The following is a 24972-nucleotide window of genomic DNA, read 5'->3' as shown; positions in this document are numbered from 1 at the left end:
TGGCAGAGCTCTGAAGGGAAGGAGCACCATTTGACTTTTTCAACGCAGAATTGGCTGGAAATGAGATCAGATGCCATGTCGCGTTTGGAGAGCCCCTGATGTGCCTAAACAGTGGAAACCCCCCAATTCTAACTCCAACCCCAACACACCCCTAACCACAAACCTAACCCCTAAACCCAATCCCAAACCTAATGGGAAAATGGAAATTTTTTTAAATTTCATTATTTTTCCCCAACTAAGGGGGTTTGAGTTACCATTTATGGCGGATTTTTATGTTTGGCAGCTGTCACACGCTATAAGACGCTTTTTATTGCAACAAATAGTTTTGAATCACATTTTGAGACCTATAATTTTTCCATGTTTTGACCCACAGAGTCATGTGAGGTCTTATTTTTTGCAGGACAAGTTGACATTTTTATTGGTACTATTTTCGGGCACATGACATTTTAACTGCCTATTATGATTTTTGGGAGGCAGAATGAACAAAAACAAGCATTTCAAGCATGAATTTCTTTTGGGGGGGGGGGGGGGGGCGTTTATACCGTTCCGAGTGTGGTAAAATTGATAAAGCGGTTTTATTCTTCAGGTCAGTACGATTACAGTGATACCTCATTTATTTCATTTTCTTATGTTTTGGCGCTTTTATACACTAAACATTTTTATAAAAAAATTATTTTAGCATCGCTTTATTCTGCGAGCTAACTTATTTTTTCCCTGATGACGCTGTATGGCAGCTCGTTTTTTTTGCGGGACAAGATTACGTTTTCCGCGGTACCATGGTTATTTGTATACGTCTTTTTGATCGCGTGTTATTGCACTTTTTGTTCGGCGGTATGATAAAGAATTGTTTTTTGCCTTGGTTTTTTGCCTTTGTTTTTTTAAAGGGTTCACTAAAGGGGATAACTAGTGGGACAGTTTTATAGGGCGGGTCATTAAGGACACGGCGATACTAAATTTGTGTACTTGTTTGCTTTTTTACATAAAAGTGTATTTATTGGAGATTTTCTTTATTCAGGAATTTATTTATTTTTTTTTTTTTTTTTACACTTTTTCTTCACTTTTTTACTTTTTCCCCAGGGTGAGACATCACTATATCAGATCGCTGATCTGACACTTTGCAGAGCACAGACAAGCCAGCTCCCTGCAGGACCCCGCGGACATCTTGGATCCAGGGTCCTGCAGGAAGGAGGCCCTCAATGTGATCACGTTCTGAGGGTCTCAGGAAAGCATGCAGGGAGCCCCCTCCCTGCGCGATGCTTCTCTATGCCACCGAAAAGCTGCAATCACGTTTGATTGCAGTGTGCCGAGGGGTTAAAGTGCCGAGAGCGGTCCCTGACTGCTCCTGGCACAGTGCTGGGTGTCAGCTGTGCTCTCGTCTCCCCCCCCCCCCGTGAACGCAGCTGATTGCGATGACGTATTATCCTGTCCACGGTCATATGGGCCCGGGTCACCTGGACGGGATAGTACGTCATGTCAGAAAGGGGTTAAACTCCTTTGATTTTACCTTGGCCATCAAGCTTTTATCAGCAACGCAACTAAATGACACCACCTTTTGCACACTATTTTCCAGTGGTATTTCAGACCAATGTCCTGCAGCAGCTGTTACATATCTTTCTCATGCTGCTAGTCTGCAACCTCAGGAGAGTGGTCTCATTTCTGTTTTCTCCATACCATCGGATAAGCCCCTATTATGCTTTGTCTCCTAGCTTTCTCCCCATTAGCAGTGTTCGATTGACCGACATCATTGCAAAGAGGCCCAAGACCCCCATGATCAGAAATTGATAACCCTTCTTAAAGATATGTCAATGGAAAATACCCTTAATGACAGATTTAATATACTTTTGTTGATAGCCATGTCCAAAAAAAAAAAAAACCACACCATTTACCCGCAAATATAGAGTTAATCTGTCTTACTGGAGCAGCAGCTACATGGAGAAAATAAACTTCTATTCTCCCCTGCAGCTGCTTGCTGCCAGTCATTGGGGCGGGATAGGCAGCAGTACAATCAGCGAGTGCTCTAATCAATCCCCCTTTGCCAGTCTGCTCCGCAGTGCGTGCTGAATAGCAAGCTGTCAGCCAATGTGCCAGGGTGCAATTTCAGCATATAAAGTGGGTAAAATAAGTATTTGATATACTGCCGATTTTGCAAGTTTTCCCATCTACAAAGAATGGAGACATCTGTAATTATCCTAGGTACACTTCACCTGTGAGAGAATCTAAAAAGATCCAGAAAATCACATGGTATGATTTTAATTTTTACTGCATGAAATCAGCATCTGATGCAATGGGAAAACCTTTGCTTGCAATTTCAGAGGGCAGACTTTCCTGTAGTTCTTCACCAAGTTTGCACATATTGCAGCAGGGATTTTGGTCCAGTCCTCCATTCAGATTGTTCAGATATCGCAACATTGAGTTTCAGCTTCTTCCCAAGATTTTCTATTGGGTTCCGGTGCAGAGACTGGCTAGGCCACCCCAGCACCTTAAAATGCTTCTTATGGAGCCACTCAGTTGCTTTAGCTGCTTGTTTTGGAAGACCCAGCCACAAGCCATCTTCATTGCTCTTACTGAGGGGGTGGGGGGGAAGGTTGTTGGTCAACATCTCACAGTACATGACCCCATCCATCCTCCTTTCAACACATGCAGTCATCCTGTCCCCTTTGCAGAAAAGCACACCCAAGGGATATTTTCCCCACCATGCATCACTGTTGGGATGGTGTTCTTGGGGGTTGTACTCATCCTTCTTCCTCCAAACACTGAGTGGATGCCAAAAAGTTCTATTTTGGCCTCATCTCACCGCATGCCCTTCTCTCATGCCTCCTCTGGATCATCCAGATGGTCAATGGCGAACTTCAAATCAAAAGGCCCTGTACACGTGAGCAGGGGGACCTTGCATGCCCTAAAAGATTTTAAACTTGACTGAAATTTAGAGACTGTGGTCCCAGCTCTCCTCAGTCATTGACCAGGTCCTCCCATGTAGTTCTGGTTTGATTTCTGACCGTTCTCAGAATAATCCTTACCTCACAAGGCGCGATCTTGCATGGTACACCAGACAAAGGAAGATTTACAATAATCTTGTGTTTCTTCCATTTTCTAATAATTGCATCAACAGTTGTTACCTTCTCTCCAAGCTGCTTGCCTATTGTCCTGTAGCCCATCCCCACCTTGTGCAGGTCTACAATTCTGTCACTAGCGTCCTTAGACAGCTCTTTGGTCTTTGCTATGGTAGAGAGATTGGAGTGTGATTGAACTCGTTACCTGTATAAAAGACACCTGGACACACAAACAGGTGCAATTCATACAGGTAATGAGTTCAGAGTAGGAGGGCTTTTAAAGAAAGATAAACAGATCTGTGAGCCAGAATTCTTGCTGGTTGGTAGGTGATCAAAAACTTATTTCATGCAATAAAATGCAATTTAATTATAGGAAAAGCATACAATGATTTTCTAGTTTTTATTTTTAGATTCTGACTCACAGTTGAAGTGTTTCTACGATAAAAATTACAGTCCGCTCCATTCTTTGTATGTGGGAAACCATGCAAAATCAACAGCATTTCAAATACTTATTCCCCCCCCCCCCACTGTAGCTGGTTAGTAAAAATTGTTGTGCGTTTCATGACATTGCAAGAACCTTTAATCCAGTGAGAAAATCCAGAAACAATTTTATATGCAAAATAAATACTTTATTAATATATTTAGAAATCAGCCCTTGTGTATAGAGTAACAAATGTATATAATTTTAGATTTTCCACAACAGTTATACTCTCAACTATTGTTCCGATGAGAGCTCATAAGAACAAAAATCTAAATGAGACAAAAAAACAAAAAAAAACAAAAAAAAAAAACAAACACTTCTGCTCCAATGTGCCATAATAAACCAGGTCTTAACATCACACTCGCATAAATATTTTAACATCAATTAACTGATGGTGTTAAGGAAACAGAACCAGAAAGGGCTCACAGGAGAAAAAAAAAACAAAACGTATCTGAAATGAGTAAATTACAGAAGACAGTCATAGTGTTAAGATATGGCACATGAAGGTAGTTTGAGCTACAGACAGCTAATGTTCGAGAAATCCGGTATATGAAGAGTAATGACTTTCAGTGTAAAAACTCATAAAAAGGGGTATAGTAGAGTCTAGCAGCCTTAGGAGTATATTAGGGGGATCATCCACAATAAAAAAAAAAAAAAACTCACTAGTAAAAGCAAGGGATGTGCTAAAATAAAAAAGTGGCTTATACTCAACTGATAATTCCATGAATCGTTTTGATGATCATGCCGTAGTCAATGTGGCACAAGACTGCAGAGTCCAGCGATTGGCTGAGGTCGTCATGAGTCTGTTGTCAGCATGTGTTCTCCGCAGAACCAAGTCAAAGGCGAGACTACCAGATCAGCAGGAGAATTGACGAGTAGAAGCAATTTTTTCTTCCCTTAATTTTTGCACATCCCCTGCCTTTAGCAATTTTTTTTTTTTTAAGTTTTGGACAAACCCTTTAAGTGCTCACAATACCAGAAGCAAAATGTTTTGCAGCACAAGCTACCGGATTAGGATATTGCATTTTATGGTTAAAGAGCTGAAGATGAAGCTGCTAAAAGAGTAGTCACAATCCAAGCAGCGTCACCCTTGGAGCTGTAGGCAACGATTATTTTGCAACGAGTCCAGACTCTCCGGAAGCAGTTTTTTTTTTTTTGCAATATAAGCTGCACATTTGCCGCTTGGTGCCAGTATTCCGTGTGCTCAATTTAACAATAAGACGTTAGTTTACAACCCCTTTAAAAAAGTTGCTTAAAAAGGTAACCGCATAGAATCCACCACAAAAGGTAACAGCTAAGGCCTGTTTCACACTTCCGTTTTTGTGTCCGCCAAACGGATCCGTTTCCGTTTTTTTGACGGAAACTGATGCAAACGGATCCGTTTTTTTAAAAACGGATCCGTTTTTTTGACGGATCCGCGGTAACCGTAATTGAAGTCTATGGGACAAAAAAAAACGGATCCTGCAAAAAATGGCGGATCCGTTTTTTTTACAGAAAACAACGGATTTTGACGGATTTGAAAAAACGGAAGTGTGAAACAGGCCTTAGGCAGCTCTTGCCATGTACAACTTAAGTAAATTTGCCACCTAAACACTTCTGCATTATGCCATAGAAATAGCTCAATGGCTCCGTTATATTCGTATTATCAAATGTTCTTCCCAACATGGCTGTTTTCTGTATGTGCGGGTGACTGGTAGTTAAGTGGCACTCAACAGCAATAGAACAAAAAAGAAAAAAAAAAAGTTCCTTACAAGCTCAGAGCAAAAATCACTTATTGCACAGTCTATACCTCATGGAGGCACTTTAATATTAGTCATTTTATTTCACCCAACAATGCATTACTTTGCCACATTTTTATATCCCCACATAGCGAGTAGGCAACATAAGGGGGAGAAAAAAAAAGGGAAAAAGTCCAAAGTAAGAAAAAAAAACAAAAAACAGTAAATATGTAAATTAAAATAAATATTTTTTTTAAACATCCACAGCTCTCTTATTGGCAGAAAGCAAAAGAAAAGTGCCCAAACTACACAAGGTACATGGTCAAACATTAAGAGCTGGGGTGGGGGGGGGGGGGTGTTACAAGATAAACAGTAGATCGTTTCAGCAGCAGATAGTCCTCCTGGGTTCTGGAACTTGGCTTAATAGCTTCATCCAAATTCTTCTCACGGGTTGCCAAGAGTTAAACCAACTTGTGTGAACTCAAATCTGTAAGAAAAAAAAAAAGAAAGGATATGTTACCAATCAAGATTGGTGGGGGTCTGATCACATGAAATTCACTCTGCATCCTCATCTTGAGGCTGTGATCACACTACCATGTTTGATGCAAGGAACTTACATGTGTCTCTCGCGTCAACACCCGGTGCTGCTGCCAGCACTCAGGACCGGAGATGCGGCTGCATGTATGGATGGGTGTTGATGTGAGTGACTTGTGCGAATTTCTCGCATCACACACGGTAGTGTGATCCCGGCCTTACCTGTAGTGTCTGCTGCCATGTACGGTGCTTTATTGCTCACTCTTGCTAAATGGCTGTGCAGTACTCTGCAGTGGCCACCATGCACATAAATGCGTAAGTGTGATTTCACATTGCGTTTAGTACACGCTTGGTGGCCTCGTCGGGGATACGTCTGAACTCCACCTCCCCATCTGCAAAAAGGAGATTTTTGTGTACTCACCGTAAAATCTCTCTTAGCCTTTAATTGGGGGACACAGAACCTTGGGTGTTATGCTGCTGTCCACTAGGAGGCGACACACTGCATAATCTGAAAAAGATTAACTTTGGCTCCTCCTCTGCAGTATACACCCCTGGACGGCGTCAGCCTTCTCCAGTTTTGTGCCAAAGCATAAGGAGGAACGTAACCAAATAACATCCATGCCTGTAAGAAGGCTACTATGTACGAGCTCAAAGAACAATATGAGAACTCAACAGGAAACAACGGCCCGTAAGGGCAACAGGGTGGGAGCTGTGTCCCCCAATTAAAGGCTAAGAGAAAGAGATTTTACGGTGAGTACAAAAAAATCTCCTTTACTCTGTCGCCTAATTGGGGGACACAGAACCTTGGGACGTCCCAAAGCAGTCCCTGGGTGGGAAGCAGTGGACGAATATTGTGCTGACAGTCCCCTAGACTTGGGGTACTGCCGCCTGCAGAACCAGTCTACCCAGGCTCGCATCCGCTGAAGACTGGGTATGAACACTGTAGTGTTTCGTAAACGTGTGTAGGCTAGTCCAAGTGGCCGCCTTGCACACTTATTGTGCCGAAGCCTGATGCCGAATGGCCCAGGAGGCCCCTACTGCCCGTGTAGAGTGTGCCGTGATACCGGCCGGAAGAGGGGAACTGTTAAGTCGGTAGGCCTCATGTATGGTGGACCTGATCCACCTGGCAAGGGTAGCCTTGGAAGCCGGCAACCCATTGCGACTACCTTCCGGAAGAATGAAGAGGGAATCAGATTTCCGGAAAGGTGCAGTCCTGGACACGTAAATTCGCAATGCTCTGACGAGGTCAAGCGTATGCAGAGCCTTCTCCACTCTATGAACCAGGTAAAGGGAAGGCAGTGAAATCTCTTCATTAAGGTGAAAGTTGGACACAACCTTCGGAAGGAAGGATGGTACCGTGCGGAGAACCACCTTGTCCTGGTGAAAGGCTAGGAAAGGCCGTCTGCAGGAAAGTGCTGACAATTCCGACACTCTGCGTAACGAGGTGATCGCCACTAGAAAAACCACTTTCTGAGACAGAATGGAGAGTGGAACTCCTCTAAGAGGTTCGAAGGGTGGAGCTTGCAATGCTGTCAGGACCAGATTGAGGTCCCACGTATCCAGCGGACGTTTGTAGGGAGGAACCAATCGGGAAACTCCCTGGATGAAAGTCCTTACTTGCGGTTTAATAGCAATGCGCTTTTGAAAAAGGACTGAAAGCGCCGACACCTGACTCTTAAGCGAACTTAAGGATAGCTTGGCATCTAGGCCCGATTGAAGAAAACCTAGTACCTTCGGGAGGGAATAAGGGAGTCGGACTTGTCCATGAGATTCGCACCAAGAAAAGAAAGCTCTCCAGGTACGATAATAGAGCTTGGCGGAGGCAGGCTTCCTTGCCCTGATCATAGTTGTAATGACTGCTGGTGAAAAACCTGCCTGGGTTAGAATCCAGGTTTCAAGGGCCATGCCGTCAAATTGAGAGCCCCTGAATTCTGGTGGAAGAACGGACCTTGAGACAGAAGGTCGTGACGGTCGGGTAGACGCCAGGGGGCGTCTGCCGTAAGTTGGACGATGTCGGCGTACCAAGTACGTCTGGGCCAGTCTGGCGCGATGAGGATGGTCGGAACTCCCTCTTGCTTGATCTTCCTCACGACCCTGGCGATTAGGGGGAGGGGTGGAAAAATGTACAGGAGTAGGAACTGGGACCAGTCCTGGACCAGGGCATCCGCTCCGAGCGACCGCGGGTCATGTGTCCTGGCCATGAAATTGGGAACCTTGGTATTGAGATGGGATGCCATTAGGTCCACATCCGGGGTTGCCCAGCGTTGACAGATCTGGTAAAAAATCTCGGGATGGAGAGACCACGCCCCCGAGTCCATTCCTTGCCTGCTGAGGAAGTCGGCTTCCCAGTTTTCTACACCCGGAATGTGTACCGCAGAAAGTACCAACCTTGTGTCTTCCGCCCAGCGGAGGATATGAGCCACTTCTCTCATCGCCTGGGCGCTGCGGGTCCCGCCTTGGTGGTTCACGTATGCCACAGCCGTGGCATTGTCCGACTGTATCCGTATGTGCGAGGCTGCAAGCAAGTGATGAAAGGCTCTCAGTGCCAGGAGAATGGCCCTGATTTCCAGAACATTGATGGGCAATGTCACTTCCCTCGGTGACCACTTGCCCTGTGATGTAGGTGCACCGCCCCCCAGCCTGTCAGGCTTGCATCGGTAGTCAGGATCTTCCATTGTCCTGAGAGGAATGGCTTCCCTCGTGTAAGCGAGGTTGGTTTGAGCCACCAATGCAGGGATCTCCTGGTTGATGACGTCAACCTGAACTCCCTGTCGAGGGAGAAGGGGTTCCTGTCCCAAGATCTGAGTATGGCTAGTTGAAGGACCCTGAGGTGAAACTGGGCAAATGGCACTGCCTCTATTGCTGCTGCCATCCGGCCGAGGACTCTCATGGCAAACCGGAGATCGAGGAGGACTGCGAAGGAGTGTGCGAACTCCCAGACAGATGGCCAGTGTCTTGTCCTTGGGAAGGACCACCAGGCCCCTGGCGGTGTCGAATAGCATTCCCAGGAATGTTAGAGTCCGAGTTGGGATGGTCGACGATTTCTGTAGGTTGACTAGCCATCCCAGGTGACTCAAGAGTGTCTAGAGTGATTGAGACACTTACCTCGCAGTCTTTGAAAGTGGGAGACTTAACGAGGAGGTCGTCCAGGTACGGGACGACTAGGATGCCTCTTGAGTGCAGGACGTCCATGGTGGCCGCCATGACTTTGGTGAACGTTCTTGGAACCGTGGCGAGTCCGAACGGAAGGGCGACAAACTGGTAGTGGTTTTGGTTGACCGCGAACCTGAGAAACCTTTGGTGGGCGGGAGCAATTGGTATGTGGAGATACGCATCCTGTATGTCTATGGAGGCGAGGTATTCTCCCTGCTCCATGGATGCAATGATGGACCGGAGGGACTCCATGCGGAAATGACGGACCCGTACGTAATTGTTGAGCTGTTTTAGGTCCAGTATGGGTCGGACGCCGCCTCCTTTCTTGGGGACTACGAACAAATTTGAGTAGAATCCTCGGAATCTCTCGTTCACGGGAACCGGCACCACAACTCCTGATTTAAGGAGAGAGGAAAACGCTTGGTGGAAAACACGAGCCTTTTCTTGTGGTGTTGGAGGAACAGAAAGGAAGAACCGGTTCGGTGGAACGGAAGTGAACTCTATCTTGAATGCGGAAGACACTATTTCCCTGACCCACCTGTCTTCTGTAATAGGCAGCCAGACTTGCTGAAAGAGTAAAAGTCGGCCGCCTACTGGTGGGGTGTCTTCCGGAGGTCTCGAGTCATGATGAAGTGAAGTTCTGAGGTTTTCCTCCCTTGGGTTTCGCTTGGCCTGCTTTCGACTGCCCAGCCCTGTCCGGTCGCTGCTGCGTCCGTGGGTTGTCTCTGCGTGGAGAACGGTTGCGGTTTTGCACTGGGCGCGAAACGGACCAGCCTGAAGAATTCCGAAAGGATCGGAATCGCGTCTGGTTTCTTCGTTTAAACGTGCGTTTCGGTTTTAGTTGAGGGAGAGAGGTACTCTTACCCCCAGTGGCATTGGCTATCATGGTGTCCAACTTTTCGCCGAAAAGTCTTCCAGTAAAATACGGAAGTCGTGTGAGGGACTTCTTTGAGGCCGCATCCGCTTTCCATTCTCGCAGCCAGAGGATGCGTCGGATCGTGATGGCGTTAGATGCTATTCCCGCTACACCTCTGGCGGAATCCAGGGCTGCATGAATTATGTAGTCTGCTACCACTGCCATCTGGACCACTTGGTCCGAGAGTTCAGGATTTGAAGCCTGAAGACCCTCCTGTAGTTTTTTGGCCCAAGCCAGGATGGCCTTGGATGCCCAAACTGAAGCAAATGCAGGGCCCAGAGAGGCGCCTGCCGCTTCGAAAATAGAACGAGCCATGCGTTCTACTTGCCGGTCTGCTGCGTCCCTGAGGGTTGAGCTGTCCGGCAGAGAGAGTAAAGTCTGCGCTGCTAGCCTAGAAACCGGAGGGTCCACTTCAGGTGGATCTGTCCATTGTTTGGTGTCTTTCTGTGGGAAGGGGTACTTCGCTTCCAAATATTTGCGATTAGCGAATTTTTTGTCAGGCTGCGCAAACTGTTTGGTAAGTATTTTCTCAAACTCATCGTGATTAGGGAAGACCTTAGGTGGTTTTTGAACACTTTCGAAGCAAATCCTATGTTCTGGGACTTCCGGGGGCGACTCTGGAATTTTTAGCACCCGATGAATGGCAGAAATTATGTCCTCAACTAGCGCTGTATTGCTAGGGGGAGAAGGTACCACGGACCTGACCGTTTCATTATCTGAGTCGGAGTCACAGATGCCCTCCGAATCCTGTGCCTCGCTAAGGTGATCCCTGGAGGGCGACCTGGGGCGGGGGTCTTCTGTGGTGGGGGATCCCTGTGGTAAATTGTCTGTGGCAGGGGACTGCCCAGGAGACCTGGAATGACGTTGTCTCTCCCTAGAGGGGGACGACCTTGTGCTATAGTGCGACTTAGGTGATCGAGACCTGTGGGTCCACTTACGTCTGTGAGAGTCGGAAGCAGCATGTTCCTGAGACAAGCTGTCCGTTTGCTGTGTACCGTCCATAGCCGGGGCCCGACTCTGCAGAGCTTGCAGTAATGTAGCAGTTAGGTTGTCTATGGACTGTGACATAGACTGAGACATCCGAGTTGCCCATTCCGGCGTGGCCTGTGACACTGAAGCGTCAGTAGGGACTTCTGGGGTTCTGACCCAGAGTTCTGGATGCAGTCCCGGCAGTGCGGATACGTGCTGCCACTAGGGAGCGTGGCTTTGCAGGCTGTACAGAATGCATAGAAACATTCCTGCCTGGTTCTCTTCCTTGAGCCCGGCATAGTGCACAGAGGCTGGCTATAAGGGATCGTACAGGGGTGGCTACGCAGAGGGAACCCACAGAAAGCCTTATAGGAAGTATAGATTCACAGCTGAGTAATGAGAACGCAGCTGTGAGCTTACCCCACCGGTGTGCCCCTAGGTCCAGCGCCGACAGATCCAAGTTCTGTGCCCCCCGGAGACCGCTGTGATGCTCCTCTCCTGGATCTCATCCAGAAAAAATGGCCACCGGGGCTCTGAGGAGAGGGAGGAGGGGGCGCTGGGCTGTGTAAAAACGCGCCCTTTCTGCCTCAATCCGCCCCTTCTATGACACTCCAGCGTGTCATTTTGGTCATCCGGGGGGCGGGCCGGGGGCAGGCCGGGGGGGCGGGGAAAAGGCGGCGGCTTCAGCTAGGCCGAAGCCGCGGCCTAAATTAGAAGCCTGATGCCCAGGAGGGCTCCAGAGCGGCGCGGTAGTCCGGGGGGGGGGGGGGGGGCGGATTTGTACCAGACCCCCCCCAGAATGGTCAACTGGATAGCGGTGGGGGTAGCGGTTCTTGTATGGGGTACCCCTGAAGCGCTATGGAGCCGCCGCTGTTGCGGGGGATTAGGGAGGGTGCGTCTGTCACCGTCAGGGGGTCTTCATCCTCGCCTCAACCTCAACCCAGACCCATTAAAGGGGTTGGGGAAGGAGGGGGGTCTTGACCTCAAACCAGGACCCGAGGGACTGGGGAGGGAGCGACATGGGGAAAAACCACCTCGACCTCAACCGGGTACCCCTAATAGGGGACCGAGGAAGGAGCCATGCCGGGAGTCTCGCTGGAGACCCACTTTTCTTCATCTGTATTTCCGTGAAAAAAAAGGAAAAAAAAAACCGAAGAAAAAAGGTGTGCCTCCTTGCGACACTAAGCAAAAACTGGAGAAGGCTGACGCCGTCCAGGGGTGTATACTGCAGAGGAGGAGCCAAAGTTAATCTTTTTCAGATTATGCATAGTGTCGCCTCCTAGTGGACAGCAGCATAACACCCAAGGTTCTGTGTCCCCCAATTAGGCGACAGAGTAACAAGATTTGGAAATATGCGCCAATGGGGCCTTCCACTATAATGGTGCCGACAGCGAACGTGTGCTCGGCCGTGCATCATTTTCAACTGTAGTAGATGCATCTGGGTGGCCGCCTCCAGCAGGCATATATACGAATGAAATTGATGCATGACAGAGGACACGTTGTCTCTGCCGGCACCATTATAATCTATGGCCCCGTTGGCACATACATCGAAATCCCGATTTGAGGGGGTTTGGATCGGAGCCAAACCACAAAGGGACCCATGATCTTTTCACTAAACAATGTGAAAGCACCCTAATAAAGTGCAGTAAGCAGTGTATGGCGCTGCAGAGTTCCGCCTTGTACAATACAAGGGAATTTTTCAGGTGATACTTTATCCCCTTGCACAATGTGAGATCGATGACCTATGTTGAGGATCACTCCTCAATATCTGTTCTGGACAACAGCTTTATAAAACAACTATAGGCAGACTGTTCGTGATGAAGGGCAAAAAACTAGTAATATCTTGGTTAACGTCTGCCCATTGCCTCTTTTCTGTTAAACGGATCAGACAGTTATTAAATATTAATGCCTCCAGTAAAAGAATGGTGGAGTCCAACTCCGTATCCCCCAGTGATTATCTCTTTTAAAGGAACTGAAAATCCTACAACTGCTGGGTATCTCCATGTAACATTCTTTGTATAGCACAATGGTTTGCGTTTAGGGGTATTGCAGTTTTGTTCTACTCAAGTGAATGACATTCAGGATCCCCACAACTTACCCTTTAAATCCTCCCATCATTTTTTCCATCCATTGATCGCACTGGAGAAGATACAGCTGCTAGAAGTCCACTTACTATTTCTCGCCGAATGTCTCCAACAATGGCTTCTTTTATCTTAAAAATAGAGAGGATATGATTAATTGTGCAGTTTATTTGGTAATTATTTCTGTCCTGTGCAAGCAAGTCATTAATTGCAGTATTTTCTTTTGGTACTCATGTTTTGATCCCTTTATACTGCCTTTTGTGGTGGAGACTGGTGATAAACACTAATAAGAGGGCAAAAAACAAAGCTACAAAGCGCCAGAATGTTTGTCACTCAAGGACAAAAAGATACCAAAAACCTCTATTTTAATATTGGGAAATAGATTTGAGATTTTTTTTTTTTTTTAATACTTATGTTTTTTAGTCTATCTAGGAGACGTGAAGGTGTGATTATTTGAATTATGAATTTTCCTCTATGCAGCAACACATAGTACAAGCAATCTCAAGAAACCCAATCGTAGGTTGTGCTTCAGGAAATCAGAAAGATGGCTGTGAGAGGAGCCTTCAGTTGTACTGACTGGCATTTAAATGGTTAAATAGCAGGTACTGGCTGTGTACAGAGCAGAACAAGCTTTTGATCCAACGCCATAAGCACTACAGCCGACGCCACAGGTGATTATGAGCCTTAAAAAAAAAAAAAAAAAAAAAAAAGGTTCTAAATGTAATTTAGTTATTGCATAGCAACAAACCGTTGCTTGTCCAATGCTCTCCTACAGCCTCATTCATGGAGGCAGCTGTAATGTGGGGACAACTTTGCATTCCTAATAAGTCCTGGTAAGAAAGATTGCTACCAGTTTAAGCTACTACAGATGCTATAATGTGCCCACATGACATCCAGCCCAATGAGGTCTCGCTGCATAGATGGGAATAAACGGTCAGAATTTGGATGGTACACGATCTATGACCTCAGCAGTGGGAGCGTACAGAGTGGGCAGTGCCCAGGTCACATTACCATCATGCGTACCACCCAAACACAGACACATGATCAGGGAGATGAATAAGACTCTGTGTCCAGCAGACTAGTAGTAACTACGGCCACACATTTCTTCTGTCACCTTCTATTCAGAAATGTACATTCACATCAGCAGTGAACAGAATGTCATCTGTCCTCCACATTGTTCTACCAGGAATGATGCCACTCTCACTCCCACTACACAACAGCAAGTCTGTTTTGCAATCGGCCAGTGAATAACTATTCTGCACAGTATCTCGACAAAATTAAACAGTCTAAGGCCAGTTTCACATTTGCGTTTAGGGCCGCAGCGTCGGCCTGCGCACGGCCGCCGCGCCTCCTCCAGTAGCTCCACTTCCGGGCGCATAACGCTGCATGCGTCCCCTATCTTTATCACTGAGGACGGAGGCCGTGCGCAGTATGTGTTTTGGCGGCGCCTGCGTCCTTTTGACGGAGCGCCGACCAGCACCAAACGCAACCTGTTGCAATCAAAAGGACACAGGCGCCGCCAAACGCATACTGCGCACGGCCTGCATCCTCAGTGATAAAGATAGGGGACGCATGCAGCGTCATGCGCCCAGAGGCGGAGCTACCGGAGAAGGAGCGGCAGGGGTGGGGCTTAGCGGCAGCCGTGCGCAGGCCGACGCTGCGGCCCTAAATGCAAATGTGAAACCGGCCTAAAGCGCCCTCTTTCCACAGCAGCATCAAGTTATCATTTATAACAATTACATTGGAAATCTTCGTACAATGTGTTAAAGGCAAAGAACCTAATATGAGTCAGATTCAACACTGGCTTGAATCCTTAGTGGAGACAACTCCTTCTCACCGTGGTATCTAAATAGCAAAATGCCAAATTCTCCAGCCGGTTCAGATTAAAAAAAAAGTCCCATAGAACGATTTTAACTTTATAAAATAAAAAGTATGGAACTATTTTAACCACAGCCGGCTGGAGAATTTGGCGTTTTGCTATTGAAAGGTTTATTCTCATATTCGCATAATGATAGGATATGCCACCATTTCTCATCACTTAATTGTTGGTGGTCCAACCCCTGGTACCCTTACCATTCCTGAGCATGAAGGAGCTTGCAGCACTAAACATGTTGAAGTTTTTCCCCTTGTACATCAGAGTTTCTGATCGCTTGACTGCAGGGGAGTGCATCGTAGCACCTTCATTCTCAGGATTTATTTTTATTCTTCATAACATTTTTTCTCTTCACTAAAAGATAAAGAAACCTTGCGATTTTTTTTTTGAAACATGGATGATAGCAGCATTAGGAATGAGTCAGAGGGTCGTATAACGCAATACGAATATCGCAACGCAATGCTCTAACTGACCACCTGCTCTCGCGAACATAACATCTGCATAGAAATACACGCTGTCACCATCGGGTCAGGAGAGCAGACAGCCAGTCCGAGCATTGCTTTGCGACCCGCTCCCTATCCTAGTTTTACAGCCGTTTGACTCAGACCCTATTTACTTGTATGGAAATATTATCGGAGCATGCAATACTCTGGGCCAAGGTCATTGAGATGAGAGGGTGAGCAGGGTCAGCTGTAACATTGTGAATGGTGGGTCATGTTATTTACTGCACATAGAGGCGTTCCATTTCATTGCAATCCTGTGTGATGAGACCATTGAAAAGTCATCTTTACAGAACAAGAAGTGCGAGTCTAGTATTAGTTTTAGTGTAGATAAAACAAAAAATAATTGGTTATTTTCTGATTACACATACTATTTAAGCAACCATTTTGAGTTTGTGTCAGACAGTAATTTACCTCTCGAATTACTTGTTGCAATTCTTGATTTTCTTCAGGACTCCAACGTGGACCAGCTGCAGCAACAGTTTGGTAAAATTCCGATTCTCGCTTTTCTGTGGACTCCAGATTTAGGCTCCCATGTTCCTCTGACGACTCTTCTGTCAAGTTGTCACTGGCTCCAGTTCTGGTCGGAGGACTTGGAGTCAAAGCTACAGTAGCACGATATACAGCTTTTCCTGGCGGCGTTTGGAGTTTGGGTTTATCAATAGAGTCAGAAGGCTTTAGTGGACCTTTCCTGTATTTGTTAAGTGAGCTGGAGCAAACCGAGGAAGAATCAGAGGGTGCTGGGGATAACACCGATTCACAACGATCAACTCCATGCTCCAGTCTTGAATCTTCTAAACCTAGCTCTGATTTTAGATGGCTCTGCTCTCTAATCAGCTCATTCACCTAGAAAACAAAAACCAGAACACACAAATTAATGTTTAATACGTAAGGACAGAAATATCTGCATGGAGTCTAAAAGATCATAGGAAGAGACACTGGACATTGTGACTGCCAACACCTGCTGAGGCACGGCGGTGCCTGCATCCCCCACTGCGCCACCAATGTTTTTTTGCCACACCAACAGGATCTCTGCTCCTCTAGCACCTGGACTTTTGGCTATATTGGATAATCTGCATTTTTCTGAAATATTGCCTAGCAGTGATAAACTATTAACCGGTGACTACCAAAACTCTACTTCCAAAGGGCGACTATGTGATAAAGGCCGTTGTTAGGCCGAAACGTCAGCTGTCGCTTCATCACCGTCAAATAAATAAAAAAGCTCACTAAAGCATATTTTGTGTGCAGTGATTCTATATTGACTTTAACACCTGAACGAACGCAGGATTTGCAATCAAGTGTAATAATTGCAAGTCCAGAGGTGGAACCCACACCTACCTGGAGAATGAGGCCTTTTAACAGGCCATCCAAAAACTGGAGTGATGGTTGAGCAACAAGCACTGCAGACATGGCCTCTGCACCAAAGTGCAGCCAGTATTTGTCAACTCTAGGAGTCATGCACACCTGGCTCTTTCCATTTTTTTCTTTTTTTTCTTTAGAAGGAAGTCTCGAAAACCGTTGAGCAAGCGATGAGACTAGCACCGGACATGTTTTTGGGAGAACCCATAAACATGCCATAAACGTGTGAGACAGCTAAACTCTCAAAATGCATTTTGGGGCTGACAGACGTTAAAAAGTCACTACACAAGTATGACTAAGTCGCTATAGAAATCGCACTGCCAATAACAGATTCAGTGCCTGAAAAAATAATCTGAATGCAACTGAGGGGGATTTGTTGCATTCTTGGCATAGCCAAAAGCACAGCAAGGAGCCAGGGAAGACAACACATGGACACAGCATCATTGTGAGCCAGGCTCATGCAGTGTCAGTGTGCATACACACAGGCCGAGTTGAGGCAGCTCTTGCTCTGGAAATCGAGCGCGCACAAAATGCAAAGGGTCCAACACCAAGGGTCCACAGACCCATCACCTGCATTCAAATTAAGAGTTATTTCCCCCAGCACTGTACCCCTAACAGGTACATAGTATGACTTTTATAGGGTTCAGGGCCCCTATATCACTATATAGGAAGTTTAAAATATATTTTGGAGATGGCAGAATCTCTTTATGTAGATAAGCAAATAGTTAAAAGAAGGAAAAAAAAAAAAGTTATTACTGGTTCTATGACATTGAGCGGAGTGGAAAATACCAAACTGTCTGTGCTTCCTCTTCCACCATACATTCCCTAAAAAGAGACAAGATTAAAAACTCAGTTTGCATTTATGACTAATGTAATTCACACACAAAAAAAAGAAAATCTAGCAAACAATTAAATACGAGGTAAATTAAAAATTCGACTCAAAAAAAAAAAAAAAACACCAATATATGCATTTACCAAAATAATGGTCCCTGGCCAACATATTTCAAAACCATAAGGTTCTGTGCATTCACTTGGCAAGGTCATGGTGCACAGCGGGAATTTCAAAATGATTGGCAGGGATTTTTCCTCATATGTTTATTACGCTCTGCAGTCTGGATAACCCCCAGAGCATAAGGTGCATTACATTCTAAAAGAATAAATTTCATTTCCTAGAAAAATCTCCAGAAATAGGGGAATTAGAGTTTTGAATGGTCTGGTCATTTCTATAATTAAAAAAAAAAAATATATATAAATATTAATATATAAAATATATAAAAATAATAAAATCAGGAAGAAAAAAAAAGAAACAAACCATTGCTGCTTGTCTTTGGAAAGGAGAAGAAACATGAAAACTTCGGAGCTGCTCTTCAAGCGTGAGGAGCCGTTCATCCAGCTGTAGTTCTAATTCCTGAAGCTCTACTCGGACAGAGTTCCTCAGACTTTGCAATTGATCAGCTTCATACCTACGGCAGAAAGCAGACTTTAGCACGTGTACTCTAGCATCCATTTATCTAATACATAAGTCAGTCAGGCCCTTGCAGGCATTACCAAGAAATTTTGTATACAATTACAAACAAAAGCATTTATGCCTATACTGTAGTTTTGGAAGCTTAATGGGGTGGTCAGAAAGTAAAGACATTTTCATTTAAATCCCTATTTGATGCCATAATCTATACTATTTTCTAATATACCTTCATTACAAATTCTTTATCTACACCAACGGCTTGCTTACAAATGTTTTTTTATTTTTCCACTTCTTTTGATGACTGTTCGTTTGAGAATTACAGTGTATGCTGGAATACTTAAACGAAGCACCATCGGGGAGCAGAGGCTGTGGTCACTGTCGCAGCCCCAGCCTCTTCCATGAAACAAAGCGCCAGTGACTGAGAAAGTCCCTGTGTGGTGTGCACAATGACAGCGCCCTCTCTATTGCGAGCTCAGATCAGCAGTAACGAGGCGGCAGGAGTGCGCACTGTCAGAATATCCGGTGTGCAGAGACGTCACTTGTGGGGTGGCGCTGGTCTCTCCACGACAAAGTATTCTGACACCGCTCTTTTGCTGGCTCGTTACTGCTGATCAGAGCCAACAGAGCGCTGTCACTGTGCACATTATACAGGGACTAGCTCAGCCCCCAAAACGTGTGATAGCGCCTCGTTTCATTCAGGAGGCAGGGGCAATGACCACAACCTCTTTCCCCCGATTTCGTTTGCGCGTCCCACCATGCACTGCGCTTCGCAAATGAAGAGTCCTCAAAAAACAAGGGAAAAAAAAAAGAATACTTTTTAATGCAAGTTTATTAGAGAATAGTTCAGATTATGCCACTAAACAGGGATTTAGAATAAAAATTACTTTGCCTTAGAATCATCCTTTTAACAGCCAGCTAAACCTAGAATAGTTTTCATAGAGCTTTACCTAATAGTTCCTCTACAAGGCTATAGAAGCGCTACATAAGCTTTGACTTGTACATGACAAATTGCAGAGCACCAAGCAGATATATTGCACCTCTGAATGTCTCTTACAAAAGTCATTTTCTGATCTATAGCTCAGCCAAAGTGGTTCCACCAAAACGCAGATTAATAGAAGAAAAAAAAAAAAAAAATTTCTGCCACAAGGAATGGAAATCAAATCTACAACAGCGAGCCCTGACATATTGGTGATCACATACAACCTTACAAAACAAAAGTCACCTCTCCTCTTCCGTTAGATGCTGATAAACCATCGTCTGCTGCCGTAACATGTTTAGTTCCAAGTCCATCATTTGGCTCCGGAATAAATTTAAGCTTCTCCTCATGATCTGCAGCTCCTGGAATGTATTCTGAAGGACAACGTCCAATTACACACTTTTCATAAAAAACCTTCATATAGAAATGCGTCAAAGGGAAGAAAAAAAAAAAAAAAAAAAACTCACTTCATACAGAGAGAGAATAGAGGATTTCTGGCCATAACTGCCAACAGTCAAGTCATGTCCACGCATCACAGGGTGCTGAAAAAGAGAAAAGCGGTGATTATTTTATTGCCAAAGATAGCAGATTTAGGCTGATTGCATAAAGCGCTTGCACTTACTGTCAGCCAAATATACTCATGGAGGCGCAAGTCTGATGGAGGCCAGAGACTTCCAGCCCTAAGATGGGTGGTTGCCATTGTAAATAGGCATACGGGTATACTACGGGGTATACTACGGAGGGGAACGTGCTGCCTTTTTTCACACCGATTCGTACCAGCCAGGGGCCAAAAGGGACGCTTGGCCGTCGGTATCTGGGCCTATTATGCTGGGAGCTTCTCTAGGACGCATGCATTCAGCTAAGTGCACCGATACGGGATGTACAAATAAAAGTAAACTTGTCTGTATACATTACTGCATCTCAAGGCTACAGGATTGGGATAACAAGAGATACAGTATATATACACTCACTATATATCTAATATTTTTTGCCATTTTCATGCGCTACAATAAGCTACACAAACATTTTAATATAAATAAAACGTTTGGGTAGGGGGAGGTTGTGCTCCCTTCAGCCTCTTGTGTGGGCTCCATTATCTACAAGTAGAAGCGTTGTTTATTTAATGTGACGGTCACAAAAAGATCCTCTACAAGGAAGACAAAAATAGAGGCTTCCAGTTTATTTTTCCCCTGATCCTGCAGGAAACAAGCTGGAAACTTTCCTTATGTCACCAGACATACAAGCACTAGGACCAAAGGCTGCACAAGAGTCTAAAATCAGCCTCCCTAGTATTGACTTCATACAACTGGATGCACTATAGTAACCCATGAAGGGGGCACCACTTCCCCTTACCTGAGAAAAATTTTGCAGGGAGCTTCTTATATCATGTAGTACTCTGCGAAGTTGCATTTCAGTAGTGGACGGTGGAGAACTCAACGGTAAAGAGCACCCAGAGCAAGATCGGTGAAGAGACCCGTAGCCAAATCTCTGATTAACTGGGAAGGAAAATGGGGACATGAGCGAGCCACAAGATGCACCAGAAAAGTTTGGGACACTGTGGGTGCTCCAGGCTCTTGCATGTTCACACAGTGGCCGTTCGTGCCAGTCAGACTGTAGGGAATGAAGTGAACAGGAAGACTGTGACCTGTGGGATGGTGCATGGGCATTACATGACTGTGGTCTACGGATCGGATCCTCCGCGATTGGTCCCATGCCACTTTTTTGGGCGTCTCTTGCATCAGAAGCAGGAGATGTGAAGACTCTAGATTTACTTGTAGTGTTAGGTTCCTCGGTTTGTTCCGACAGTTCGTCTTCCTCGGGTGTATACTTGTAAGAAAATGATGGGGGGCTGCACACTGTTGCTTTCCCGGAATTTAAAACTATGTTCACTTTGGAAATCACTCTTACAGGACTTAGCAGTGGGGAGGGCAGGGATTGAGTCCTTCGCAGCGGGTACCCAGAGTTGGAAAACTTAAGCCTCCGATGTAACAAGTCTTTTGAAGTGATCATGCTGCGTCCAGTTCTGGATTCTGCCGTTTCTGAACCAAACGTTTTCTTCTGTGCCCGTTGTAATGCCACGTTAACACGATCCAGAGAACGAGAATCAGAACTACCCAAACCAGGAAACCTATCATATAGAGGAAAACTGTCCATTGCTTCTGATATATGATGAGTGGTGTAAGAAATGGATTCATACTCGCTGTTTACGTCCAACTCGCTATCAGCCGTACATTCCGTTTGTAAGTCGGAGTCTTCTTCACTTAGGTCACGAGTGTCCTCGGCAGCAGAGCCAATGCCTTCACTAGACTTCAGTTCCTCATTTTGACCGTTTGCTACTTCAACCTTGATATTAAATGCATCCAAATCTTTTTCAGAAAAGAAAGGTTTTCTTCCCAAGTCAATAGGTGTCAGGAACTCCTCATCCAGGTCAATGGATCCCGACTGATCAAGTGCTAGTGGAGTCCTTAGGTCCTCTCCTATGGAAGTTACAGTAGTTTCACTGTCATAGCTGTCTGCGCTGCTTCCCATGGCCTGCAAAGAATCCTGAGCCTAAGAACAAAAAGCAGAAATAGGAGTAAAGGGAAGATAACCATAAGGAATACAGGCCAAACATTAGAAGGAGAAAGGCCCTCACTAATGTGGTAGATCTGAAAGAACATGAACACATGTTTAATAAAAGCAGGAAAAAAAAGTCAGCACAGATACAATACCTTGAATATGAAAAGATTGAGATTCTAAAAATGTAAAGTAGATGTGCAACTGCTTAGAAAAGGAGCAGCAAACACTTAAAAAACGAATCTATCGTTAGGAGACTATTGATATGAGTGCACAAGTATAAAACCTGTTGGGATGCTGGCCATTTAACAATTTTTAATGCTCATGTTTGAGGACAGGACGGGATACAGGCCCTCACGCAGGCATAAACTTAACACACAGCAAGTGCAGTAGTGAAAAAAAAAGGTTTTAAAAGAAGGAAATGTATCATCTGAAAATGACCTATTGGTCATTTTTTTATATCACAATCTATATCCATATAGCCATCTTATTAGAAATATTGTAATGTATACTATACGTACTGGGGCCAGTTTCAGACCCATACTTCCTATCTTTTCAGGAAGAATTTTCAGCAGTTTCTTTAAGTGCAGAGGCAGGATTACAATGCCACGTGAACCCCTCTACAAACAGCTGATAACATAGGATCCACCAATCACAGTAGATGAGATCACTGCTCCCCTCACAATGACCTTTCCACATACACACACACCTTAGTTCAGGGGTGGGGAACCTCAGTCCCGAAGGCAGTTTACGGCCCTCAATGCCCGTTTATCCAACCCCCGGGCAGCTTCCCGGGGACTGCAGTGCTTGGGCTGCCAGCCCATTAATTTCTTCTCGCTCTGAGTATGAACAGTGCTCACTACTGAATGCTAAGGTGCGTGCAATGAACCATTACATGCTGACACCAGTGCCAGCGTCGGGATGTACTTTGTGGGTGGAGTTGGTGTGCGATTTGTACGGCCCCCGAAGGATGGTATATTCAAATGGCCCTTGGCAGAAGAAAAAAAAAAAAAAAAAAAAAAAAGTTCCCCACCTATGTCTTAGAGGTTTCAATACATAAAAAGATTGAAAGTCAGTCTATTGCTGTACAAGTTGCTTTCCTGAAAGAACAAAGTAGGAGTAAAAGCTTAGCTCCAATGGCAAGTGTGAAAATTGCAAAATTTCAAAGCTTCTCAAAGCCAACCTCTCCTCTCTCAAGAGTGGGGACCTGTAATTGAATATTTGGCCACAAGCTGTAGAACAATTGTGCGTATTACAGTAAAAGTCTTCTCTCCAAGAAAAAAAAAAAAAAAAAAACCTTGACAACTTCTTACCGGAAGAGAATTTGTCAGACAGTCACCAGATGTGTCTTCAGCAAATCCACTGCTATCAGAGTGCTGGCTCGCAGTCCGCAGCAGATTATCTGGAATGATAAGAAACCTAATTTTTCAATCATCATACTGAAGGGAGTCTTCATCTCTTCATATTCTAAAGTAAACTCCATCCTTGTGTTACTTCTGGCTGATGATGCTGATCTTTCATAACCATTCACGTAGACCGTTAGCTTTACCATTGAATAACTGTTCAACGTACATCTCAAATGCTTTATAAGCAAAAAAGCATGACTTGGCCAAATACATCTCACCCATTATAGATCCATACATATGGGTGAAGTATCGAGCACATCACCAATTCTCATTTTCTTAGTAAAAGGTTTTTCTAAAAGGTAAAATGGACATGAAATTCTCATCATAGGTCGGTAATAACCCATCCAAACCAAACTGGCAAAGAAATCAGGCCATAGATGTCCATAAGTTAAATTGGGTAATAATGAGAAATTGACACCGGGAAAAAATACCAAACACGTTCACTGAAATTTAACACTTTGTACAAAAGCCTTTTTTGTTGATGACAGCTTCAAAATTCCTCCTGTATTGAGAAACTAGTCACCTATTGCTCAGGTGTCATTTGTCAACCTGAAGACCCACCTGTTCCGACAAGCCTACAGCCTGCAATGATCCTCGGTCTACTGAACCACCGCACGACCTGCTCTACCCTCTCCTAATGTATCCTCACCCTTCCCTGTAGACTGAGCCCTCGCAGGCGCTATATAACAGGATTTTTTGGGTTGCTTACCATAAAATCTGTTTCTCGGAGCCTTCATTGGGGGACACAGAGACCATGGGTGTATGCTGCTGCCACTAGGAGGCTGACACTATGCACAAAAAAAGGTTAGCTCCTCCTCCGCAGTGTACACCCCACCGACCGGCAGGAAGTTCCTCAGTTAGTGAGAAAGCAGTAGGAGAAGTAACAGAATAGATTGAAAACAGAACAAACTCCTCAACTGTAACAAACCGACAAACATAAGAACAGGAGTTGTAGAACATGGGAGGGTGCTGTGTCCCCCAATGAAGGCTCCGAGAAACAGATTTTACGGTAAGCAACCCAAAAAATCCGGTTTTCTCATTCGCCTTATTGGGGGACACAGAGACCATGGGACGTCCCAAAGCAGTCCCTGGGGTGGGAAACAAACTTCCATCAGGCCAGTGGACTCACCACCGCAGCCTGCAGAATCCTTCTACCTAGGCTGGCGTCCGCCGAAGCGTAGGTGTGGACCCTGTAGAATTTCACAAAGGTGTGAACCGATGACCACGTTGCAGCCTTGCAAAGCTGCAGCGCGGAAGCTCTGTGGCGCACCGCCCAGGAGGCACCCACCGCCCGGGTAGAGTGCGCTCTGATCCCTGGAGGGGCCACTCGATGCTTGACCCGGTATGCCTCCAAAATTGCCGATCTGATCCAGCGCGCAATAGTGGCCTTTGAGGCTGGGTGATGAACAGAGAGTCTGACTTCCTCAAGGAAGTCGTCCGGGCTAGATAGACTCTCAATGCCCTGACTAGGTCCAGCTTGTTCAAAGACCGCTCCCGAGGGTGAGCTGGGCTCGGGCAGAAGGATGGCAGAATAATGTCCTCATTGAGGTGAAACGAAGATACCACCATCGGAAGAAAAGAGGGCGGAGGCCACAGAACTACCTTGTCCTGATGAAGGACCAAAAAAGGAGAGCGGCAAGAAAGTACCGCTAATTCCGACACGCGCCGGATGGAGGTAATGGCCACTTTCCAAGAAAGGAGGGAAAGGGAAACGTCCCTGAGAGGTTCAAAAGGAGGACCCTGCAGAACCTGAAGAACCAAAATTAAGATCCCAAGGATCCACGGGAGCTCGGTACGGAGGAACCGTGTGAGCCACACCCTGGAGGAAGGTTTTGACCTGGGGCCGGGAGGCCAGCGTTTTCTGAAATAAAATGGACAGTGCCGAAACTTGACCCTTCAAGGAACTGAGAGCAAGCCCCGCATCCAGCCCTGCCT

The 24972-nt window shown here is 45.6% G+C and overlaps 1 protein-coding gene across 2 annotated transcripts in view; it reads right to left on the bottom strand.

The window, feature by feature from the left end:
• Window positions 1-5315: 5315 nt before the first annotated feature.
• Window positions 5316-24972, bottom strand: part of ITPRID2 (ITPR interacting domain containing 2) — a 102789-nt gene continuing 83132 nt past the window's right edge. The window contains exons 11-19 of one of the 2 annotated variants that reach the window (XM_073577493.1): window positions 22945-23033; window positions 20429-21625; window positions 19543-19617; window positions 19322-19449; window positions 17947-18097; window positions 17391-17459; window positions 15690-16121; window positions 12920-13033; window positions 5316-5736 (exon numbers count right to left, since the gene is read on the bottom strand). In XM_073577493.1, the coding sequence (XP_073433594.1) occupies window positions 12923-13033; window positions 15690-16121; window positions 17391-17459; window positions 17947-18097; window positions 19322-19449; window positions 19543-19617; window positions 20429-21625; window positions 22945-23033 (2252 nt within the window). In that variant the 3' untranslated portion in view covers window positions 5316-5736; window positions 12920-12922. The remainder of the gene's footprint in view (window positions 5737-12919; window positions 13034-15689; window positions 16122-17390; window positions 17460-17946; window positions 18098-19321; window positions 19450-19542; window positions 19618-20428; window positions 21626-22944; window positions 23034-24972) is intronic. The other variant, XM_073577494.1, reaches the window with a different exon arrangement.

This window comes from Dendrobates tinctorius, unplaced genomic scaffold, assembly GCF_039654945.1.
Source record: "Dendrobates tinctorius isolate UK_male_01 unplaced genomic scaffold, ASM3965494v1 ptg000056l, whole genome shotgun sequence".
NCBI lineage: Eukaryota > Metazoa > Chordata > Amphibia > Anura > Dendrobatidae > Dendrobates > Dendrobates tinctorius.
Note: the sequence above shows the minus strand (reverse complement) of the source record. Positions and strands in the feature narration are given on the sequence as shown.